At 48.6% G+C, this 23,331-nt stretch overlaps 1 protein-coding gene across 1 annotated transcript in view; it reads left to right on the top strand.

Annotated features, from left to right (window-relative positions):
- The first annotated feature begins 7,644 nt into the window (after nucleotides 1–7,644).
- LOC125942685 (uncharacterized) overlaps nucleotides 7,645–23,331 on the top strand; it is a 129,291-nt gene continuing 113,604 nt past the window's right edge. The window contains exons 1-2 of the mRNA XM_049660960.1: nucleotides 7,645–7,713; nucleotides 10,930–11,202. Coding sequence (XP_049516917.1) covers nucleotides 7,645–7,713; nucleotides 10,930–11,202 — 342 coding nt within the window. The remainder of the gene's footprint in view (nucleotides 7,714–10,929; nucleotides 11,203–23,331) is intronic.

The following is a 23,331-nucleotide window of genomic DNA, read 5'->3' as shown; positions in this document are numbered from 1 at the left end:
ATCCAACTCACGGAAAGTGAATGGCGTATCCATAGTATGGAATGCTTGAGACAACAGAGGGTTCGATACTCCTGCTGATCTGCCAGATGTGAATCCATCTGCAAAATCTTCTGCAAGGGTTTGCAAATCTTTTCCTTGCTTCAAAGCAAGTGCTTCAAATGGCCTGTGCGGGCGAATCTTTCCGGATAGGCTATTCATTACTCCCCATATTCTTGTCATGGGAGTAAACGCCGATAAGCTCTCACAGAAAGCAGCCCACTGAACTCGTCTTAACCTTTTTGTGTGACGACGGATGACAGCGTTTATCCTGTTGTATTCAGTTTTTGCAGAGGGATTTCCCGTTTTTCTCATTAGTTTCCGCTCCGCTCTCCTACGCGCTGCGCAGAGGTTCTTTAGTTTCAAATCAGGAGTAGGAAAATGATCTGGCAGTTTCAACATTGAGGTAGCCACTCTCTTGCTCCGCAGCATATCTGCGAATAGCTCACCAGGAGATTCATCCAACGCTTCTCTGTATGTGTCCCAGCGTGTCACAGCACAGAATTGTCGACCAGCAGTGTGAAATCCGGTGATGTTGGTGAAGATCGGAAAATGGTCGCTGCCCATCCTGTCTGGGGCCGTTGTCGACGATACGTAAAGGTCTGTAGAATGGATCACGAGGTCTATGGCACTCCATGAATCTGGTGGTCTGAAGAAAGTTGGGTTACCATCGTTCGCGATACATAAGTCAGCAGCATCCACGGCTGCGACAAGTTCCTTGCCTCGGAAATCTGCAATCTTATCTCCCCAAAGCGAATGATGTGCGTTAAAATCGCCACAGATTATTCTAGGAGAGGGGCAACGAATGCAAAGGTCCTTTATAAACGCCTCCATAGAGACCTTCCTGCGTGGACTTATATACACCGACACCACACTGAGTTTTCGGTTTCCTAGGCACACTTGCACAGCGGTGACTTCCAAGTAGGTAGAACAAAGGTCCTGCACTGGTAAGGCGACGTGAGGTATTTCTCGCCTGATGTATATCATCGCACTTCCATTAGCAAATGACGGTATACTCGGATTTCCATGTCTGATGTACCCTGGGATCGTCCTTCCATTAGGAAGACCAGCCTCCGAGAGGGCTAGAATTGGTATAGGTATGTCACGAAGGAAAAGGCTGAGTTCACACAGACGCTGTTGAATACCGGCGCAGTTCCATTGCATTATTAAGGGCACTTTTGGGCGACGGAATGGACCAAGTGGGCGAGAAATTGCCATTATGCTACTGAGGGTATGTGGAAGTAGAGCAGAGTATTACTGACTCAAGAGCCAGCACTGCTTCCAGCATATCCTTCGTTGAGCTCGCAGGCATCTTCGCGACGTGGGAACGTAGTGCCGTGAACAGAGCGCGTATCACATGCTGGCAGTTTTCCAGCTGACTGCTTCCAAGTGGTGCTTGAGGTCGGTTCACTGCGGCCGCATAGGTGCGCTTTTCGGACTCTTTAGGAACAGGTTTCTCAGCGGCGGTGACCGTTTGCGTTGGCTCAATAACTTCGTTTATCGGTGTGAGACGCGGGAAATCAGAAGCGTAGTCTCTTTCCAAAGCAGTTAGTTGTGGCGCGCTGAGTGTCTTCTTCGTGTTCGATGGTGCGCTTGCATTCTTTGGACCCAAAACAAACATCTTATTCTTTCGTTGAGCAGCTGCCCGCGCAGGACATCGACCGTAGCTAGCAGGATGGTCGCCGCCGCAGTTTGCACACACAGAGTTTTCTTTGCTTGCACACGTCCTAAAATCATGAGGTCCCCCACAGCGCTTGCACCTCTGTTCCCCACGACAGTACTTGGCGATATGTCCGAAGCGCTGGCACTTAAAACAGCGTGGTGGTGTCTCCACGTAGTCGACAAGCTCGTGTCTGGTGAAACCAAGGTTGATCTTCTCGGGGCGTTCAGAATTTGGAGCAAATGTGAGAACCACCGAGTTAGTGCGCCTTGACTCCCATTCAGATGACGAGGTGTGGACCCGACGGATGATTCTTTTTGCATGAAATACTCCCTGAGGTCTCAGGAAGGTGAGCAGCTCCTCATCCGAGTACCATTTTGGGACTCCTCTAACAATGCACGTGTTTTTCATATAACTGTGCGGGACACGGGAAGATATGGCTATGCCGCCGATATTCTTGGTCTCTAGAAGGATGTTGGCTTGTCCTTCTGTCTCCACATCTAAGAGCAATGCTCCCTGTGCTGTGAAGCGGCTCTTCACTGGTGCTCCACCGAGAATCGCTTCAAGCTCAGAATACAGGAGAATAGGGTTCACTTGCCTTAAATCAGCTCTCTCGAATGCTGCAGTGATTAGCACTGGAATTCCCTCCGCCCTGTCTTTACGATGGCGCACAACTCGGAAACCACCCTCGTCCATGTCGAGGTCTGAAAGGTTCGCCACGTTGTCGTCCTCGATGATTGTTGACTCGTCTTCAGAGTCACCAGTGTCTTGTCGCTTGCAGTCAGGCTGGCTTGTACAAATCAGCTGGCGTTTCTGACCCGGTGTCACCCCTTGGGAGGTCATGGCGGAGTGCTCGTCGGTGCCAGCTTGGGTCCTAGCACCTTGTGAGGCGGCGGGTGGCGCAGCACCCGTCGGTCTCCGATACGGAAGGTACCTTTTCGAGTCGACCGACGTGATGAACAGTTCTGACCAGTAAGGTTACCAGAACAGAACGATAATAACGATAATTGTAGGCAGAGCTACTCAGACAGGCTAGCAGCAGCTTCGTCGTCTTCTTTATATATATACTGCAATTAGTAAATCGTGGGTTAGTAAATCTCCGCCGGAAAGAAGTACCATGTAACACAAGAACAACAGAAATATGGAATGTTCCGTATTGTCGTACTCCTGCTTGTAAAAGTGTATGGCAATGTAAACAAAATGTTTGTGCCTCTGCTGCGGCCTTTGCCAGTGTAGGGGTGAAGGACTCCCTCAAGCCAGCCATGAATGGTTTTCCCCTTCGCCTCCCATCACGTGTATTGTGATAAAACAATAATCAATCAATCAATCAATCAATCAATCAATCAATCAATGTCCCTCTAGAATTTTATTGCTCTTTCCATCTCGGGGCCCAGTTTAGCGCTGCCTTAAGGAGGAAATAACTTTTTTGTAAGTCCTGCGAGTTGGTGGGACGGGCTAAAGGTCCCGCCTAGGTGACGGCCTTGAGTCTTGGCGAAGCTTGAAATAATTTGTGTTTCTCACATAAGTTAACATCAGATCACACAGGACATATATACAGTTATTCTTAGAATTAAACGTGCTGCTTGTCGGGATAACCATGTGTTTTTTGCTAGATTTCTAGCAACTGGGCAAGTTGTCGGACACACTGCAGGGCGAGCAACATCAGAGGAATGTGACTGCCGATTGATTTGCCGTAACACCACCACCTAGTTTTGTCCCGTCAGTCTGTCATCTTTGGACAACACTGGCAGGCTGTAGCTTAGATATCCATTAGTGAAATGTTCGCTCATTGGAGAGCTTAGAGGGCCAAGTATTGCGCACTTGCTCAGGATATACTCGCTGCGTGTCAACATCTTCAACAATCGTCCTCGCCAAAGATCATCCGATCCAAACATATGTTGCAGTGGATTGTCTCAGGGTGCATATCCGTCATCTTTCCCGCGTCCACGATCATCACTTGGCGTTCTTGCCTTCGCAGAGACATCGTTCCACGCTTTCTGAAGTTATCTTCACCCCAATCCAGATTTTCTTCCACCAGGATACACCCCAGCAGCAAGGCCTTCATTCCCCTTGTGGTGCCTGCAACAGCCTCAGGTGGGCCTAAGTATTCCGGGAGTAAAGAAGAAGGCCAATCACCCAAAAATAGCTCTGAAACAGATGACGCTGCTATTAATGAATGAGACCCTACGGGGACTGAATACACATCTATACCGATGGTTCGGTCTCATCTACCAGATCTTCAGGTGCCGTTGTCATTCCGGCTACGAAAACCACAGTCAAGTTAAAGATGTCACACGTGACATTGCAACATCAACGGCGGCAGAGCTTGCTGCCCTGTGTGCCGCTGTAAAATACCTCCTGCCAGAGACACCTGAGAAATGGGTCGTCTTTTGCGATTCTATGCCAGCACTTCAGAGTCTACATTTTGCCCTTTATCGCCGGACTCATGAGCAGCTGGCATATGAGATAAGAAAAGACCACCGTCAAGCTATCGCTAAAGGGCATGAAATCTTATTTCAGTGGCTACCTGCACATACCAGCATTACTGGTATAGACCTCGCCGACGAAGCCGCCCAGTCTGCTCATCTAGAAAGCCGCCCAGTCTCAATCCCCTTATTCAGGACCGACGCTGCAGGAAAGCTTCATATCGTATCTAAAGCTATGACACACAAATATCTTAACCTCCCGAAGTGTCATCTTCACGAAAGTGACCCATCCTTGAAGGTACAAGTGCTATGAAACATTTCTCGCTCTGAGGCGATAGTATTATGCCGCCTCTGGTTCAGGGATGGCTTTTAAAAAGGCCTTCTGGTTCCGCATTGGAATGGGGGATACGCCCATGTGCGACTCTTGTGGAAACAAACGATTGAACATGTCTTATGTCTCTGTCGCCAGTACGACGTCGTGGGTGAAGCTCTCCGGACAGCATTGAACCGGCTGGATTCTAGACCATTTTCGGAAATGAAGATCCTTGTACCATGGCCGTACGCGTCAATGGGACAAAAAGCCGCAAGAGCGTTGTTGCTGTACCTGAAGTCGACAGGTCTTGGCGACTATGTGAACTCGGTGCGAATCTTCAAATGTGCGCGAAACTGTGCTCTCTCTATCTCCTCTCTCTTTCTCTTTTCATCCATATACCCCCTTCCCCCGGTGCAGGGTAGCAAACCGGACGTGCGTCTGGTTATCGTTCCTGCCTTTCCTCTCTTCTATCTCTCTCTCTTTCTCTCTGTCATCTTTGCTTCCTGCTTGCCAGGCCTGGGGCCACTATACAGAACGCTCGATGGTATCGCGAAACGCGGGATTTGACTGCGGCGACGCCCTCAGATTAATGAATAATTAATACCAGCGATACGTAAAAATCAACCTTCCGGGCGCCTTAGACTGTATTCACTGAACATTGCTCTGACATCACGTCATGGGCTGTCGACGAAATTTGGACCCACCATCTCCATTAACAAATAACAGGGCGGCAGGAAATCAACGACGATTACAATAGGACCCTAGTCAAGAATGCAGCGGCAAGTACGCCTCCCAGGGAACATGTACTCAAACGTGAAGCACTTGGTGAGCAAATGATTAGTCACTATCTTCTTACATTACTAACAACTCCTTCCAAGCATAATTGAAATTGACAAAGTAAGCAACACAAATTTAAACACTTTTTCTTTGACATTCTGCTTCATTGCTTCCCGCCTTTTTCTTCTATACATTTACTTCCTCGAATAAACTACCAGTTGATATAGTCAGTGCCCTTGTTCTCATCTTCACAAAGTCCTGTTGTCTGCGCAGTTTTTTTCATAATGTCAATTTTCAACTAACTTGCGCAAATTAGCACCCTTGTACTTCTTTTTTTATCATGCGTCATTGATAACTTGATTGTGCTGTGTTTGCTGCGTTATGCACATAATCAATGTAACACTTCCATTTAGTTTGGAAGGATTGAAGGATTCCATCTAGTTGGAGGATTGAAGTATATTGGCGGTGCCAATATACTTTTCCCCCTTCTCCAGTGCAGGGTAGCCTACCGGGCTCAGCCTGGTTATCCTCCCTGCCTTTCTCTTATGACTTCTCTCTCTATCTATCTTTGTTTTTGTTCTTGCGCGTGCTTGCGTGTGTGTGCATGTGTGTGTGTGTGCGTGTGCGTGTGTGTGTGTGTGTGTGTGTGTGTGTGTGTGTGTGTGTGTGTGCGCGTGTGCGTGTGCGTGTGCGTGTGCGTGTGCGTGTGCGTGTGTGTGTGTGTGTGTGTGTGTGTGTGTGTGTGTGTGTGTGTGTGTGTGTGTGTCAGAAACGTAATGTTGTTTTACTCAGGGCCGGTAATGTAAGGATTCCTTTTGCTCGGTTATCTTCCCATCATATCATCCACCGTTCATAACCGTGGTGAAAATGTAGGTGGAGCGCTGCTCGGACCACAGACGAAGTGGTCCGAACTCCATCCTTCTTGCTAATCCCGTCCCCACTTCAGAGGCTGCCGAGTTGTGAATTCAGTGAATCTTGTGGGTGGTGCTCGTAACTGACACAAACTATAGTCAAGATTCGTGCTTGTAAATGAGAAACCTATGACGTTGTTTGCGCAGCCGCATGGGCAGAATAAAAAGAAACACTTTTTGCTATTTTTCGTCGAGCCACTTCAATTCGTGGCAGCAATAATCGGTGGCTTAGCTTGTTATCCTGCATGACGATAAAAGGATCCGCACCAAAAGAATCACGCACCTGCCAGAACCAGCAGGTTCGCGGTAGGCATGCAGCTATCTGTATGATGTCATGCCCCGGAGCAGGTCTATATGCCCAATTCAAGATTTGGAGTGTACCTTGTAAGCTCTGCGCGAGGATCTAGCTATCTGTATACGATAGGCGAGGTCAGGTAGCCCCCATCTTATATCTTTTAAGTGCGGAGATCGAACCTGGTTTTTGAATGTCCTTGCGCGTTTATTATATGCAACTTGAACTGGACCATTTATGCTTCAATCTGTCATGAGGCCGTATTTTGTAACGATTATTTTTGTTGTTCATTTCTTCTTGCTCTTCGCCATTAGCTCGCACGACGCCACACCACCGCCGTCGTCGGGACTTTCCACTTGTGGGAACGGATGTTATGAAAAGAGCAGTATCACTGAAAAAGATGCCTTACAACACACGGTCCCTGTTATTGGTTAGACCAGATGGTATCACATCCTACTTCGAACGAGTCGTTGAGCCCATCTCTTACGTGCGTGTACGTTTAGAGCGCAGCCATTAGGCGCCCGTTGCTGCATTTCGCGTCGGCGTACCACGGCGTCGTCCCTCTGCGCAACCGAGCGAACGAGCACAGCGAAGGTTGAAAGAGCGAACGTGGACCGCAGAGGGTGATGAAAAACGGCGATAGCGAAGTGGCGCGAGGAGGAAAGCGGCGGAGGAGGGTATGGCGAAAGCGTGAGAAAAAAAGCATAGTGCCGTGCAAGACGGGGTCTGCGGCGACGACCGCTACGAGATGGCGCCAGAGTAGCGCGCCGTGTTAGGTTCACCGATGGCATGCGGCGAGCGCGTCCACCGATACCATATATGGAAACAAAGCGCTGCATGAGCGGAGGTCCGTCTGCGGCGGCTGCTGTGAATCAGGCCCACGCGTCAGCCACGCACCGCCTCTCTCGATCTCCCGATTAGCGAGGCAGCCGCGCCACACTTCGCTCCGTTTGCAATGTGACGCACGAGACAGATTGTCCGTGCGAGCCAATAATATATCGCGAAATGAAAACACGTACCTATAGAGATGCGCTCAAATTTCGCATTAGGGAGTATCGTAATTGTCGGTGAACTTTTTTAAGTTACAGAGTCCCTGACCAGGCTCTTGTCAGAAATTGTTTTGTACAGCGAAGGTTTCAATTAACGTCCAGTGATTATTCTGCCCCAATAACCTTTAAAAAGGGTTTAGTAATAGCGGAGATAGGAAAAAAATGGAATGCTGTGAGACGATGGGGCGAAGAGGCGAGCTAACCTCTATGCAGCAGACTTTCTGCTACTGCTTCGACCAGTGCCCACAAGTAATTATCCGAGAGCCCAGAGCCGAGGGCCCACGTGACGGTGAAGTAACGACTTCCATCTGGTCCCTTACTTTCTTTCCTTTTTCTCCCGCTGCTTGCTACGCGTGGCGCATTTTCAGAGTCGCTTTAAACCGTGACCATCTTCTTCGATTCTATCAATATAAACTCTTTTTTCTTCCTCCCCATTACAACCCAGTAAGGTGACAATAGAATATGTTGAACGCAGACGAAGCATCACGAGAAACACAGACAATTGAGCGCTCCACTGTTATCAGCCTTCTTCATGGTGCTTCCTCCGTGCTCAACATGTTCAGTTGTGACGATCGCCAAGTAGCGCAACGCCACGTCGTTTTGAAATATTATCTCGTGACCCATTTGGTAACTTGTTGTTGTAGGCTGGGGGAGCGGTGATTGTGGAGTTCGACCTGCACCCCGCGCGTACGTGCCCCCTTTCCTTGCTATTTTGCCTTCTGACTTTTTTTTTCCTCGCCTGCGCTTGTCGGGGACGAGGGCGTTCTACAACAATAGTCGTGAAATACGTGCGCCACGTCATTTCTTCAAGAAAGCTCCCACGTAATGGTAGTCACCACCGATCAACCTTCCTTACTTTATCCGCCCAGGCCACCCTGATGATTAGCCTTTGTGATACATTTTATTATTAGTTTTGCTTATTCACTTATTTATTTTAATTGTGCGTCCGCAGTTTTATCTGTGATGGATGTCACTTTTGTGGCTCTACCCGCGTATGCTCTCTAAAAAAGGCCACGCTCCTTGCTGAGGCACATACCCATCCCCAGACGAAATGATGGCCTCCATGTCGATTAAAGAATTACTCTAGCAGTTGCTGACTGCTTCATTTTTACGAGAGATAGAGAGAACGAAAAGCGAAAAAATAGAGGAGGAAGACGTGTTGTCACGTAGCTGAGAAAGGAGGAAGGGGGGGGGGGTCATGTCTGGTGGAGAAACTCCCACACCGCTCCTCCATTCCCTGAATTTAATTTATGGCTACTGCACTGATATGGTTCACACATGAACAGGTGATTGATGAATAAATTTTGTGTTTCAATAAGTCAAAAACGCTCTACAACATTAAACAATCACATGTCGACAAAATTAATCTGTACTCCTTCACTGCGGCGTCAGTAAACGAATTCTGTTCAGTCACGTGCTTGTAGGGTGGCCACAGTTTCGCGGCGAACGAGCACGTGACCACGCGCCTTCGAAGACGAACTTCGTTCAGAGTGCCCGAGATGAAGCGCATATTTTAGAATAAGACACGCCGTGGGGCTAGCCAACGTAGCGCACATAACGGGAGTTTGTTCGCGGCGCTTATTTAGTTGTAATGAGTGAGAAGGATAAGAGGAAACAAGGGATTCCAATTTTAGCGACAAACTTATCAAGCCATCATATAACGAAGCCTAAGAAAGCTCGTGGGAAGTTAACTTTTTTTATATCTAGAAATGTAAAATTAATTATGAATAAGGGGTAAACTTGCGTTAGCTTAAGCTTCGTGTTCCTATTTGATTAAGGTGTAGGAAGAAGTAGAGTGGAAGAAGTATACCACCGGCGGCATGTTGTCCTTTCTTTCCAACTTGCGCACGAACATTCCGTTCGTCTTCCTCTTATTTAACGCGACAGCGTTAAGGGCCCTGTGTCGCAGAAAATCCGGCGGCGGAGTCGGCGTCCGTGGCGGAGAAAATTATCCCCAACCACCCCGACCGCGTAGGCCCTCCACGTGGTGCAAGGTTTTGGTGAACACAAATTAAATTTCTCACAGTGAAATCCGTCAGAAAAAAGGTAAAGTACGACTTAACCCCAACCTACAGACGTGGTGGCGTCGGACTGTAATTTGAATGTACGAGAAAACATAATTCTGTTACGAGGAAACTCAAACACAAACCCCTTTTCCAGCATTTCTACCATACCAACAGCGGGGCGCTCGAGTAGTTCACTTGCGAAAATGCTATCCATATGGCGCTCGCATCCTCGGCAGGTCAAATTGGGACTTCGCATGCCTAATGCGTTTTGGACGCGCGCGCGCGTCGGGGAAATAGCGAACAATTAATAAAATAACAAGAAAGGTGCTAGGGCATTCACATTTTAATATAAGACGGCTTATATTGCCCCTGGAAAAATGTCTTCCCAGCAATGCATTTCTGTTTAATAGTGAAGCCGACTTTAAGGGAATCGGTGTAAGCTTTGTCTTTGTAAGCTGGCTTTCCCGCGTTCCGTGTTGCGGTGAAGCCCACTGAAAGAAAAATGCGATGCGAACGGAGCCCTGTAACGCTATCGCGTTCCACTCTTAAAGGCGAAGTTTAAGCGTCGTCCAATTTTTTTCGCTTGTTCTCTTGGTTCTGATTGTAGAACCTGCCAACGGTGCGCATCTTTCTTTCTTCCTTTCTTATCATTTTTGTTATTTATTTATTTATTTATTTATTTATTTATTTATTTATTTATTTATTTATTTATTTATTTATTTATTTATTTATTTATTTATTTTGCTTTTATTTTTCGTCATTAAAGTTCCTGAGCAGCGCCACTTGTTGCGTCACCTCTTCGCATTTCCACGGTTCCGGCCAACATTTTGGTACAAAAATGTAGGCACTGTATGATCGCCTTTCTAGAATGAAATGTTCATTCTCATAATGATTTGTCAAAGCGTGGGCCGCACTCACGCGCACGTGCACATATGCGTATGTACACGAACAATCAAAGGCCTGTACGCCTGCACCGAAGGCTTGGGCTGAAGGAGCAGAGGAAGGATAGTGCGCGAGGAGAGGGAAGCCCCCGGGTGCTTGAACCCGCGTTCTCTGGGAGCGGCCGGATCAATAACCACGCACGAGCACCGCAGGTTGCGCAACCACGAGCGTGACGAACACGACAGAACGATCACTGGCGCCGCAGACAGACGGAGCGATGATTAATTAGCGCGAAACAAACAAAAGATAATAAGAAAAGCAGGAGCGTCGATTCCTAGTGTCGACACATCCGTTTCTTTTCATGTCTTTTTTTTTTTTAATTTTTTTTCCTCCTTGCTTTCCGTTACCGTGTCGCGCGAAGAAAGCGAGAAGAGGCAGAACAGCGCCCTCCTTCCTGGTTGAACTTGGTTGCGAAAATCATCTCTAAGCCAAGTTTGAGAACAATGGGAAGGCGGCCGATTCCTTCAAAACACGAACAAGGAGACAGAACAAAGAAGGCGGGCTCCGTGATTGACAGTTCTCCCGATCGCCGACTTCCTTCAGTCCGTCTCGTCTCGACGCGGTCTTTGGCGCACGGCTCGTTTCACCCCCGGTGGTGCACGCTGCGGCGAAAAGGGCCCGCCGGGGGAGATGCAACTGGTGCGGGGCACCGACGACGACAACCTGTGCCGATGAACTTCCGCGTGCACCCACCGAGAGACGGCGCCGACGACGGGCGCTCCTCCAGGCGTCGTTCGGCCGCACGCTGCTTGCAGCCTCGCGTAGCAAGCCCATCACTTCTCTCGCACAGGTCTTATTGTTTCGTTCTACTTAATTTTTTTCTTTTTGGTTTACTACTGCCGGCGTACTGTTCCCCCTTTCTTCACCGTTTTTCAACAACGTTCTTTTTTCTTTTCTCCCTGAGAGTGTTGTCAAACAGATGAGCGCGGTTCACAACGATGACGAGGCGACGAGTTGTGTGCGGATGCGACTCCCAACTCACCTCCACTCAGCTTTTTCTCTCGCTTCTATTTTGTCGCTTTCTCAATTTCCTTTTGTTTGGTGTCAGCTTATTGCCTTCGTCGTGCAGTGGGCGACAGACAAACCCTCGCGAATCTCGACAAAAGAAAATAAAGCAGCGACAGGCGGAAGATCGTCGTGTTCGACGAGAGAGACTAATACTATGTCGCTGTTGTCGAATGCTTCCTGTTCCGTTTTATTAATTTATGAGTGTTTACTGTTAAGCTTGATGTCCACGAGTGTACCTCTATAGACCGCGTAAAAGAGTTTGGCGGATAGGGAAAGAACCATGTGACTGATTTGCTGTTCACTCCACGCGAAAGATGATTAGTCTTTGTTGCTAAACTGCGATTCATCACGCTGCTGTCGCAATTGCAGTCGTGGTCACCTCAAGTTTTGTACGATGTCTAATCCCATGTTTAACCTATAGAATCTGTACTTTCTGAATGAGTGCGACATGTGGAAGACTAGCTCGATTATGTCTTTATCACAAGCCTTAGTATAACTTCGCCGTATGCTTAACACTGTTCTTCTACCCCGAACTCGCACGTCGCGTCGTCTTTTCAACGCCTTGAGTATTCAGCGCTCAAGTGGCCGAACTAGCACTTTGAACCAGTCTATCCCACCTATCACCATTAAATATTGGAAAGAACTGCCTTACTGCCTATGCGGCGAATAGCAACGAGGATGAACATCTGTATCGGAAGCACGTCGATTCAACTATCTAATCACGCACTTATTTCTTGGCGTAGTACATGACTCCGGATGCACTGGCAACGTGCTGTAGATACCATCGATCCTTCCCTTTAACCGCGCCTTAACGCGGTGCAAGGAATGGCGGGTGCACGCTGGGGAAGTCACCCTTCTGAGTTCGAACTTGCACTCGGCAGAGGTGGTGAACCGCGTGCTTTTCCAGTTGCCTTTGATATCGCTGTCCAAGCCCCATGCAGTACGATCGCCTGGAGTAGCTGCATCCGAAGGGCCTCAATGCAGCTCTTGGAGTGCCACTGTCAGCGACAAAGTATACTGCGCGAGTCTCAGTCATCCCTCCTGCATCTCAACAGCTGGTCTTGCAGATGTACCGCCAATGAGACTGGTTCAGGCAGAGCTCTTCTCCAGAGACTTCGAAGGCGGATTGACACGCTTTTGTGGCCCGCAACAAACTTCGCCAACTTGGCAGGCAATCTCCTAGAAAACTAGAATTTCGAGCCATCGTGCTCATAGGAGAGTGTGAAATGTCAGTTAACTATTATTAACACTTGCACCGAGCACCTTACACCTGTGGCAGAAGCAAGCAAGGTCTCTAGGGCACAGATCGATAGAATGTACGACAGTTATCTACATTTATACACTGACGGTTCTGTCGACAGAGATAATAGAGCTTGTGCAGCTGCTTGTCATTCCTGTTCGTAAGGTAAAACACGGGAAATGCGGTAGGTGGAAATTCAAGACGATGAGCAACACGAGAACAAGGTGAAAGCAGGAGCCTTTGTTCGTAAGGTGCCAAATATGCTGCCAGACTTGACCGCGTCGTGTCCTGCAGGCGTGTGAAAGCGTAGCCATTGAAGCAGCCTTGCGGAAACTGAAGTCTTATCAGCCGCAACCTGTTCTTGGCACGACAGACAGCATATTTATTATTATTATTATTATTATTATTATTATTATTATTATTATTATTATTATTATATTATTATTATTATTATTATTATTATTATTATTATTATTAATGTTTGTGCTTGTTGCACAGATTTTCACCTATATTGCCAATGCCCTCGAGGGGGTTGCCGCTTCACACCCTAGCACCACAGAAAAGACCGCCAATCCTGGTCCGGGACTCGAACCCGGGACCACCGCCTTTCCGGGGCAGCCGCTCTACCATCTGAGCTAACCAGGCGGCTAGCAGATGGCAGGGCGAAGTCAAATTTGTCGACAACTCGAAGCAAAGGCAAGTATATGATGTAATAGTTCAGCGGAAATCCGCTAGGTGGAGATAAGTAATTAAAGAGAAACTGAGACTTCCACCCAAATGTAGCAATTCGCTACTATGGAAACCCAACCGGGTTCCTCGAAAGAAACTTCGCAGTTGAAGAAAAATTCGTCCTGGTCCGGGACTCGAACCCGGGACCACCGCCTTTCCGGGCAGCCGCTCTACCATCTGAGCTAACCAGGCGGCTAGCAGATGGCAGGGCGAAGTCGAATTTGTCGACAACTCGAAGCAAAGGCAAGTATATGATGTAATAGTTCAGCGGAAATCCGCTAGGTGGAGATAAGTAATTAAAGAGAAACTGAGACTTCCACCCAAATGTAGCAATTCGCTACTATGGAAACCCAACCGGTTCCTCGAAAGAAAACTTCGCAGTTGAAGAAAAATTCGTCCTGGTCCGGGACTCGAACCCGGGACCACCGCCTTTCCGGGGCAGCCGCTCTACCATCTGAGCTAACCAGGCGGCTAGCAGATGGCAGGGCGAAGTCGACGCCAATGCAAACTTAACGTTGCGCTACATTGCACTTACATGGAACGATGTAGACTCAGCAGTGGCCCCATTGACCGTGCTTGCACTTGGGCAGCGGCATTACTCATTAAGCCCGGATTTTTTGGTGCAACTATGTCCGTTATGCTTGTCACGTTGGCTGCGTTGTGCGGTGCTGCGAAGCGGTCCTGCCTGGAACGATCTGTGATCGCTCAGAAGTGTTTGGGTATAGAGCTATATAGTTGGTACGGCTCATTCATTTTACAAGGGAGAACACGGGACAGCGCTCGTCCCGTCTTCTCCCTTGTCCGTGTTTTTTGGCGCTGCTGTAAAATGAATGAACTGTGATCGTTGATTGAACGCTTGAGATGGTCGCTAACCCTCCCCCCTGCCCCCCCCCCCCCTACCCCGCCGCCCTCGTTCCTTCTCCCCTTCCCTCTGAGTAGAGTAGCAGGCTAGAGGACTATGACTTCAGGCCGACCTCTCTGCGTTCCCTCCATAACTTCTCACTCTCGCTCAGATAGCCGTTTGAGGATGGTCAGCACCTTTGGCGTGACTGGTGGCGCTTTTACTCTATAACCGCAAGTAATATCCTGTGTCATTGCAAGGAAAGCTCTCTAGCTTCCTCCGAACTCGTATGTCCCAATTACCTGATAATCGAGATATTAAATACGAAATAACGACATTTTGTTTCCTCATATACAGAGAAGCATGGGTATTTTTTTTACTTCATTATTGCCGCGTTATAAAAGTCGGAATAGCCGATTATCGAATCAACAGAAGCAGTTTAAACGGATAGTCAACAATAGCTAAAACCAGTTCACTAGTAACCTTCGTTATTAAGTACAAAAGCGAAGCGTTGCCGAAGTTTTCGTATCAGATCACTTTAGATCGTAAGTAGGTATCAAGACGTGTCCAATCACGACAAACAGGGTATCCCAGCTATCATGCATCGCGTTTTATTGCGATAGCAATTATATGGACACTCCATCCGTATTCCTGCCGTCGCCGTCGTCGTGATGTTGCATATAAAGTCCAAGGGGGATAACATCGCCGCCGCGCCGTATGCTGTATGTGCGAGTGAAAGCGTGCGAGGCTGAGCCTACGATGGCGGCTCAATCTCCGGCGGCTGCTACGTATGGCGCGGCCTCCCGGGGCCTATCTTGAAAGCGATCTGCGACGGGGACAGAGTGCGCCGTGCGCTGTGTTTTCGCCGTTTAGTTCGCGTTGAAGCGAGAAGTAGCACCAAGGTCAATTCACTCGCTGATGCTACCTCGCTTCCTCACCCCAGCGTTTTGACAGGCAGTTTCCGCAGTCATGGAGTGAGATGTGTCCATGTTTGCCTGTGCACGCGAGATACCATGCTGGTTAATTCAGTTAGTAAGCGAATGTTTACAAGTTTAGATGGCTGATAAAACTACTATTCTTACTTCGTATAGCTGTCTACTAATTTGACATTGCAACCGATGCTTTGCCTTTCGGGCGAAACTGCGACCTTTTTAAAAAAGACGGGTCATTCTACGCGGAGATAACCAAGTGCATATTAATATGTGCACAGTCCAGTAGAGTAGCCGCAATCATTTTTGTTGTTGATGCTATTCAATTTAATGATTAATTGCAATTAGTTAATTTTCTAATTACTGCTCTGAATGCGGTGCTGTCAATGAAGAATTTGTAGGAAATTGAAAGAAACTTTTCAGCCAGGTACTTTCTGCCCGCTTATATTTCTTCCGGCTGATAAAGAACTGATAAAGAACCACCTGACTAACCGTCCTCCCGCATCAAAAAGCAGCGTCCTCAAACAAGCTCCATAGCAGTTAGTAGCAGAGCTGCAGCGCTCAATTTGGTGCGCCCCGCCCGCGACGGCCTGGCGCCTTGGTGTTGATAAGGAAAGAGTGCCGATAACTGGTACGTAGTTGATGCGTCGTGGAAAGACTGCGCTCACCAACTCCTGTGGAGCGTGTTTAGCGCGCTGCTTTCTGATGCGGGCGGTTAGTCACGCGATATTTTTTACATTTTGAACTATAGCTTTCTCTATCAGCCGTAAAAATAAAATAAAAATAATCCCCGCCCAAGCACTCCGTACAGATGGTTAACCAGCGAAGCTGAAACGTGCGGCGCCGGTGTTTATGAGTGGGTTAATCCCTACGGTTCATATAAGTATTTCTCAATTATTGGTTACGTCTTCGTGGTTCTTAATGAAGTTACACACACGTTCGGCTGTGACGGAGAGAACTACGCCACTGACGGTATGCGCGCAGTCCGCCGTTGTCGCTTGCGTTCGATGTCTCGAGTTAGCTGGGCGGCGTGGTTAGCAGCATTTGCCCACCAATGCCGCTTGCGATTCTTCGAAATTAAATTGCTTCAAAATTAAATCTGTCCATTACGGTAAGACAATGAATGGTCCATACCCCCTTAAGCAATGACCCATACCCCCGTAAACGCTTCCTTCCCATTACGACGACAGAAGAGAAGTTAAATTCTGCGCTGGAATGATGAGCGGCAACGCAGCCAGCTGTGGAAGCAGACGAAGACGATGAACGCGGGAGCAGTGGCACGAGTGCGTGCCGAGCACGAGCCCGAGCGCAACCCGAGGGGCGCCATGCAACGAGCCAGCTGCGGAAGAAGACGACGACGCTCGAGCCAATGCTGATGACGACAGTTTTCTGTACACAGGCGATGGACAGGCGCTTTTTCGTTTCGCCTAGCCATACACAGCTTCGCTTTAATATAAACGGGCAGAAAGTACCTGGCTTCAAATTCTTTATTGACAGCACGCCATTCAGAGCAGTAATGGGAAATAGATAATTGCAATTAATTAACAAATTGAATGATATCAGCAACAAAATTACTAGCGGCTGCTCTGCTTAAATGTGAACGGTATGTACTTGGTTAGCTTTGCGTAAAATGGCCCGTCTTTTTTAAAAACGCGATGCATGATAGCTGGTACACCCTGTATATTGAACTAGCTATAGGAACGCTACAGGTGCTAAAGCTGCCGTTGAAAAGCAAACAAGAGCACAATACAAGTACAGAAATATGTGAGAGGCATGCCCGCGCTGGCTTTCAATTCGTTACATATACGTATAGCATTATTACGGTATGCGCGTACTCCGCCCACAGAAATAGAAACTTTAATAGAAACTTTATTGTAATGGAAAAGATATTAAGGAGCTGTGGTCGGAGCCTCTCAGCCCAGGGCCCCACTGGCCTCTGCCGCCTGCCTGACCTGGCTAATTAAACACTTTTGTCTTGCCAGGTCGGAGCGGGCGAGCTGTGCCTCCCACTGCTCCATTGTGTCACTGGTATTTGGTCTATGAGGGTGCTTAGCGCACTCCCAAGTTACATGTATTAGGGTAGGTATGCCACCGCACCAAGGACAGTTGGCCCTATAACGAGTGGGATACATGGCGTTTAGAACTTCCGCGGAATCAGAATTCTCCGTGCAAGCGTTTTTTGTCCAGCAGCACTCGGAACACAGTGCTCACACACGTCTCTCGTGCCTCCGAAAGAGATAATGCCGCTATCATCTTCCTATCCAACCCTTGTCTGTTGTCTTAACCCAGAGCACGTGTGCACTGACCTACGTTGCGCCGGTCAGCTAAATGGTCTCCTGATCTGTCTCTGCCGGAAGAGTTTATGCTCCGGCCACAGTTGACGCCTGTCCGATCTGGGCTTTCTTCCGGTTGGGGAGAGCAGCATCGCGCCCCCTTGTTCGCGACACATAGCGCACACTGTGCACTCTAACGGCCGTGTAACTCTACCGTGGCCCCGGGGTGCGCGCAGGGCCCTTCCGCAGGGCGGCGTGCGGGGAACGGGCCGCCCAGTTCGCGGCCCCGCGTGCGTGCGTGTGCGTGTGTCGCGCGCGACGTCTCGGCGCGCCGAGGAGCAGCGCCCACCGCGGGGTCCGGGATTCGGGCGTCCCGGCGGTGGCCAACGCGGCCGTAAATAAGATTCCCGCATACGGATCTCGGCTGACGGGGCCTGTTTAATGCGCGTACCCCCCCTCCCCCGCGCACCACCTCTGAGGGCGAGATCCGCGGCGCCGCAGCGGCTGAGGCGTCCGCTTTTGTTTTCGGCATTCCTGGAGCGAAAATTTACGAGAGACGCCCGTGGCCGCGGGGGCACCAAGAAGGGTTCTCCCCCCTTTCGGCCCGACGCGGGGAAGCGCGCTGCGGCTGGCCAGCAGCGCGCCGCTTTGGCGGCGCCCAGCGCGCGGCCAGGGGCACGGTATGTCAAAGGCCGGCCGGGGGAGATCTTTATAGACGTCATCGGGCTTCCACGACGGTTCGGTCTCCGCGGAGGTGAGCCGCGACGCGCATCCTGTTCTCTCGGCATTCCTCCGCGAAATCACTGCTGCCTGTAATTGGAACAGATCCATTCGCCTATATTCATTCGTCTGTCGTCCGAAAGCTCGTGCTAGACAGACAGCGAAATGCGAAAGATAGGAAAGGGAGGGAGGGGGGGTCGGTAGTGCTCCCGTTTACCTGCCACGCTGTGGCTGACACGGATAAAAGGTACCAAGGAGCAGCTCGCGTTCTACACCATACAAATAATGTCCCAGCGCAGCGGCCGACCTTTTCTTCTGGGGTCAACGATACGAGGTGGTTGAGAAAACCTGCACGATCGTTTTGAAACGCCAGTTTAGTATTCAGTGTCCATATTCCACGTAGTATAGGTGCACGCACAAGAAAATGCACGAAATATTTACAACGTCTGACGTTCTTTTGTAAGTGAACTCCTTAAAACTTCCCCAATAACTTCTATATAGACTGTTGTTGCGATTTCATGACATACCAAATCTGCGCTCATAAATCCGAACGCGACTCTTAAGCGAGAGGAATACAGTTGAACGCCTCTACAACCCAACGCGTCTACGATGAAATGACCTGTATGAGGAAGGGATAATTCTGTCCCGGTTCTACTTAGAGCTCTGTGGGGCGCGACCTTTACAACGAAGTGACCTGTATAAGGAATAATTTCGGAGGCCCAATGCTCTTCGTTATAAGCGCTATTTCAACAACAACAAGTCATCAACAACAACAACAACAACAACAACAACAACAACAACAACAACAACAACAACAACAACAACAACAACAACAACAACAACAACAACAGCAGCAACAACAAAAAACAACAAATATGTCGGTGCGTCGCTGCCTCTGACTCAAAAAACGACGCTCTGCACAAGGAGTTTTCAAAAAAGGCGAACACTTCAAGCTCGTACATCACGCGATTGCATCCATTCAGGCGCACAAATTTCTGGTCATCATAAGAACTTGGATGGTTCACCTGCCAAGTCAGAGTTTCGACAATGCGAAAGCTTTCGAATACAAAGAGATTCTTTAGTGACAGACGCAGGTTTTAGCTTTTCTCAACGCACCCACAAATTTCACCAAGAAAAGAAAAGAGCAGCAATTAGTCGAGCACCAAATGGTGCTAGACCAATTTTGGATGTTGAAACCTCATAGAGGAGTATTTCTAACTACACTTCAAATGTTTCTTTTGGGCAAGAGGATTCAGGCTGTAAGAGGATAAGATTAAATATTTTCGATCAAGTGGGCCAGCTCAGGTAGTTAGCCGAGCGGTCTCACCGCGGATAGCGTTTTTGGCACTGCCAGACTGTTTTTTTTTTTTTTTACCGGCTATCTAACTTAAAATATGGGCCGATCCCGAAGATAGCGCCGTCTAAAAATGTGGAGCGATCCCGAAGGTAGTGGAGTTTAAACATTTGTGCTGAACCCGAGGTATATAGTGCAGTCTAAATATGTGGGCCTAGCCTCGCTCGCGGTGTTCTTCAATGAAAAAAAAAACCTTTCAATTTATACGGTGTTCGATTGAATCGAGCCCGCGTCACGCGTGTTTTACAAGCACAGGAGCCCGAAGCTTTAGAGTGCTGCACCATTGACAACTTCCTTTTTCTTGCATGGCAGTTCTTACAATGAATGAAATTGTGTATGCGGGGAGGGAGGCATTAGATCTCGGTGTTTGCACGACTCGAAGGCCACGTTAGAACTTCGTGGGCGCGAAACTAGGTGGCGCAGGCGTGTTCAGAGGAAAACGCGAGAGAGGAACCCCGCTGCAGAACACGCCTCATACATGATGCGTTTCGGAATGTCATCGTAGGTGAGTTCTGTCTAAATGTTCTGAAGAGTAATGAATTGGACGTTCTTTCGTCGTGATCTGTCATTCGAAGCATTGACTGGAAAAGACTTCAATCGCATATGAAAGACGTCTGTCGCGATAGTATGACTCAGTGCGCAGATGATGCTGCAGATGCACTGAATACATCCACGGGAAGCGTCACATTAACGACAGCAAATCGAACAGATTTTGATATCGACCTTCAGAGACAATTCCACGGCGTGTGTAAAGGCAGTACAGACGCACCAAGTCAATCTATAGTCGGAGATGCACGACGCATATTGAAGGTCCAATGTCGCATGACATACTGTCGACGCTGCGCTGGAAATTTTATTGCGATAGCAATTATATGGACACTTCACGCAGATTTATGCCGTCGCCGTGAGGTTCCGGATAAAGTCCAAGGGCGATAAAATCGTCGCCGCGCGCCGTATGTGCGTACGTGCGTACGGAGAGCGAACGCACGACGAAAAGCAAACGCGACTTCCGTGGCGCGAAACGCCGTGGTGGTATGAGAGGGAGAGAGGGAGGGGGCGACTATTTGCTGTGGCACCAAGTGCGTATCTTGCAACCGGGGCAAGGGGAACTGGCGACACAATCTCCCACGCGAAAGGAGCAAAGCGGGAAGGCAGCGCGGGAGGGAGAGGGGGGGGGGGGGCGGCTTCTACTCTGCCAACAAATGCGTTCATGTACTTTGCGCTTTGCGCTTGGTGTTGGGCTGCCGGTGTTGTCGCGCGCGCTGTATCTTGCAAGCGATCTCCACACGGCTCTGACCTTTGTATGCGCTGTGCATTCGGCCGCTCAGTTTCCGTTGAAGCGCTAGACCACACGAACCTTCGCTCGCTGCGGCGGCTGCGCTTGCTTCCAGCGTTTTCACTAGTGGTTGTCTGCGGTCATTGAGTGTGATATATTCTTGTGCGCGCTGACACCACGCTTGTTAATTCAGTTAGTAAGCGAATGTGTCCAAGTTTATGCAGCCGATAAAACTACTATCCCTACTCCGAATAGCTCTATACTAATTTGCTATCGCAATTCATGCTTCGCCTTTCGGGCGAAACTGCGACATTTTTTTTGCAAGTCGCTAGATCTCCGCAAACATTTGTCCCGCATATGACGAACGGTGCGAGGCCTTCGCTGTTCCTCTTCGCAGCTTTACCCCTTAACCAAGACCATCGCTGCTTGATGCGATAGAGGATTTTTGGGCGAAGGTTGCTGGTGAGATTGTCACTAACAGCCTCGCGGCTGCGAGCATGCAGGAATTTAAAGCCACTCTTGCTGCCTACAGGCTTTCGTCGTCACCAGGTCCCGACGGAATCACTGACTCTGCTCTAAACCATCTGAAACAAGAGTTCCGAAAGAAGCTTCTAGCTTGCTACAACCAGTCATGGAATGACTATAACCCAGCAGAGGAAATCGAGCAGGCTAGTACCTCGCTTAAACCTGGCAAATCTGCACTTAAACTGATGTCGTATCACCCGATCGTACACTGGCAAGCTGCGTCTGTAAGGTGATGGAATGGTTGATTCTCGCACTTCTAGAATCCTACCTTGTGCGTTACAACGTTTACCATAACGTAATCTCAGGCTTCTGGAGAGGTTGGTCTTCTCTATTGACAAATCGCGACCTATTGTCTTTCGTCCAAGAGCAGAGAAGCCTAAAGCGCAGATGAGTGGCACTTTTCCTCGACCTAAAAGGAGCTTATTACTATGTCGCCCACGAAGCCATTCTCTGTTCGCTATAAGCTGCCTCACACAGCCTGTTGCGCGCCTCAACAATCCAGGCACTGCAAAATAGGCTGAGATCTCTGCCTCGGCTTTCAGGCAAACGAGTTTACCTTTGCTGAAGGATGTGTATGGTGACTGCTTTCACATATGCACCCACGGTTCCGCGGCTCCGTTTCATCTAAGAGCTGCTCGGAGGCAGTTATCACCTCCGTTAGATCAGTAATGATACTATTCATAATGTGTAGGGTATCCTGTGTATGGTATCCTGCGCACATATATATATATATATATATATATATATATATATATATATATATACACCAAGAGAAGGGAAACGCAGCCGAGGACGGCAGAAGACTAGGTGGGGTGATGAAGTTAGGAAATTTGCATGGCGCACGTTGGGATCAGCTAGCGCAAGACAGGGGTAATTGGAGATCACAGGGAGAGGCCTTCGTCCTGCAGTGGACATAAATATAGGCTGATGATGATGATATATATATATATATATATATATATATATAGTTAGCAATGGCAGGCATGCTCGTATTTAAACAGTGATTATTATCTTCTATGTTGTAAAAAGAGTCATCGGACATCCGTGTTTATCTATGTCCCGTTGTCTCTTCCTCCACCTGCTTCATATAGGTGAATCAGGCGGAACAATAACATATATAATGTCCTTCTGCACTTCTTCTCAAGCTGTTTATTCAACTTATGTGATTTCCCGCGACGCTGTTTCACATTGGTTCCACTGCTTCTTTTGATAAAATGAACCGCGCATAACCATCGGGCTGTTTACTTCTCCGGTTCCTCTCGTGCTTTAATTTTGCTCCTTCGTTTCTCGTTCCTGGCGTTGCCGTTGCGCATTAGTGACCAAGCGCGTCAGCGCCTCGGGAACTGCGTGGTATCTCAAACAAGTCAAGTGTACTCTGCGGCTCTGTCGCGCGCCGTGCCTCAACATGGTCACATTGCGCGGACTTGCGTTACCAACTTGTTCACGAACTTCGGTTGACACTAGTCTACGAGTATTATTGTGCTTTTAGTTCATTTTCACGCCTGGTGTATCGCATTCCAAAATTATCCCTCGCTTTCGAGGCAATCCACCAAAATATGTCGGCACTAGCTTCTTACGCAGCCTTTCGCGACTATTTAGTTTGAATGCTTAAGAGTCGGCCATCACAGTTACGTACGGTGATTATTATTTTCTATGTCGTAAAAGGAGCCATTGGACATCCTAGTTTACCGCTAGTCTGTTGTCTCTTCTAATTCCCTACTTAATTTAGCTGTCTCTTCAGTCTGGGGAGAGAATTGGAGACAAGCACAAGCAAACTGGTAGGGGGCGGCGTTCTTAAGGTCTATCGTGAAGGCCGGTACACCGCAGCAATCTTAGTAGCGCGCTTTCTTTCTCTTTTTATCCCCCTACTCCTTCCCCCCGTGCAGGGTAGCCAACTGGAACGACCTCTCGTTAACCTCCCTGCCTTTCTGTGCATCCTTTCTCTCTCTCTCTCTGCAGTCTGCACAAAAACGTAAAATAACTCTCTCCTGCATTTCTCAAGCTGTTTATTCAACTCATGTGAT

This window comes from Dermacentor silvarum, chromosome 1, assembly GCF_013339745.2.
Source record: "Dermacentor silvarum isolate Dsil-2018 chromosome 1, BIME_Dsil_1.4, whole genome shotgun sequence".
Taxonomy (NCBI): domain Eukaryota; kingdom Metazoa; phylum Arthropoda; class Arachnida; order Ixodida; family Ixodidae; genus Dermacentor; species Dermacentor silvarum.
This window is presented reverse-complemented; position numbering and strand designations above follow the sequence as displayed.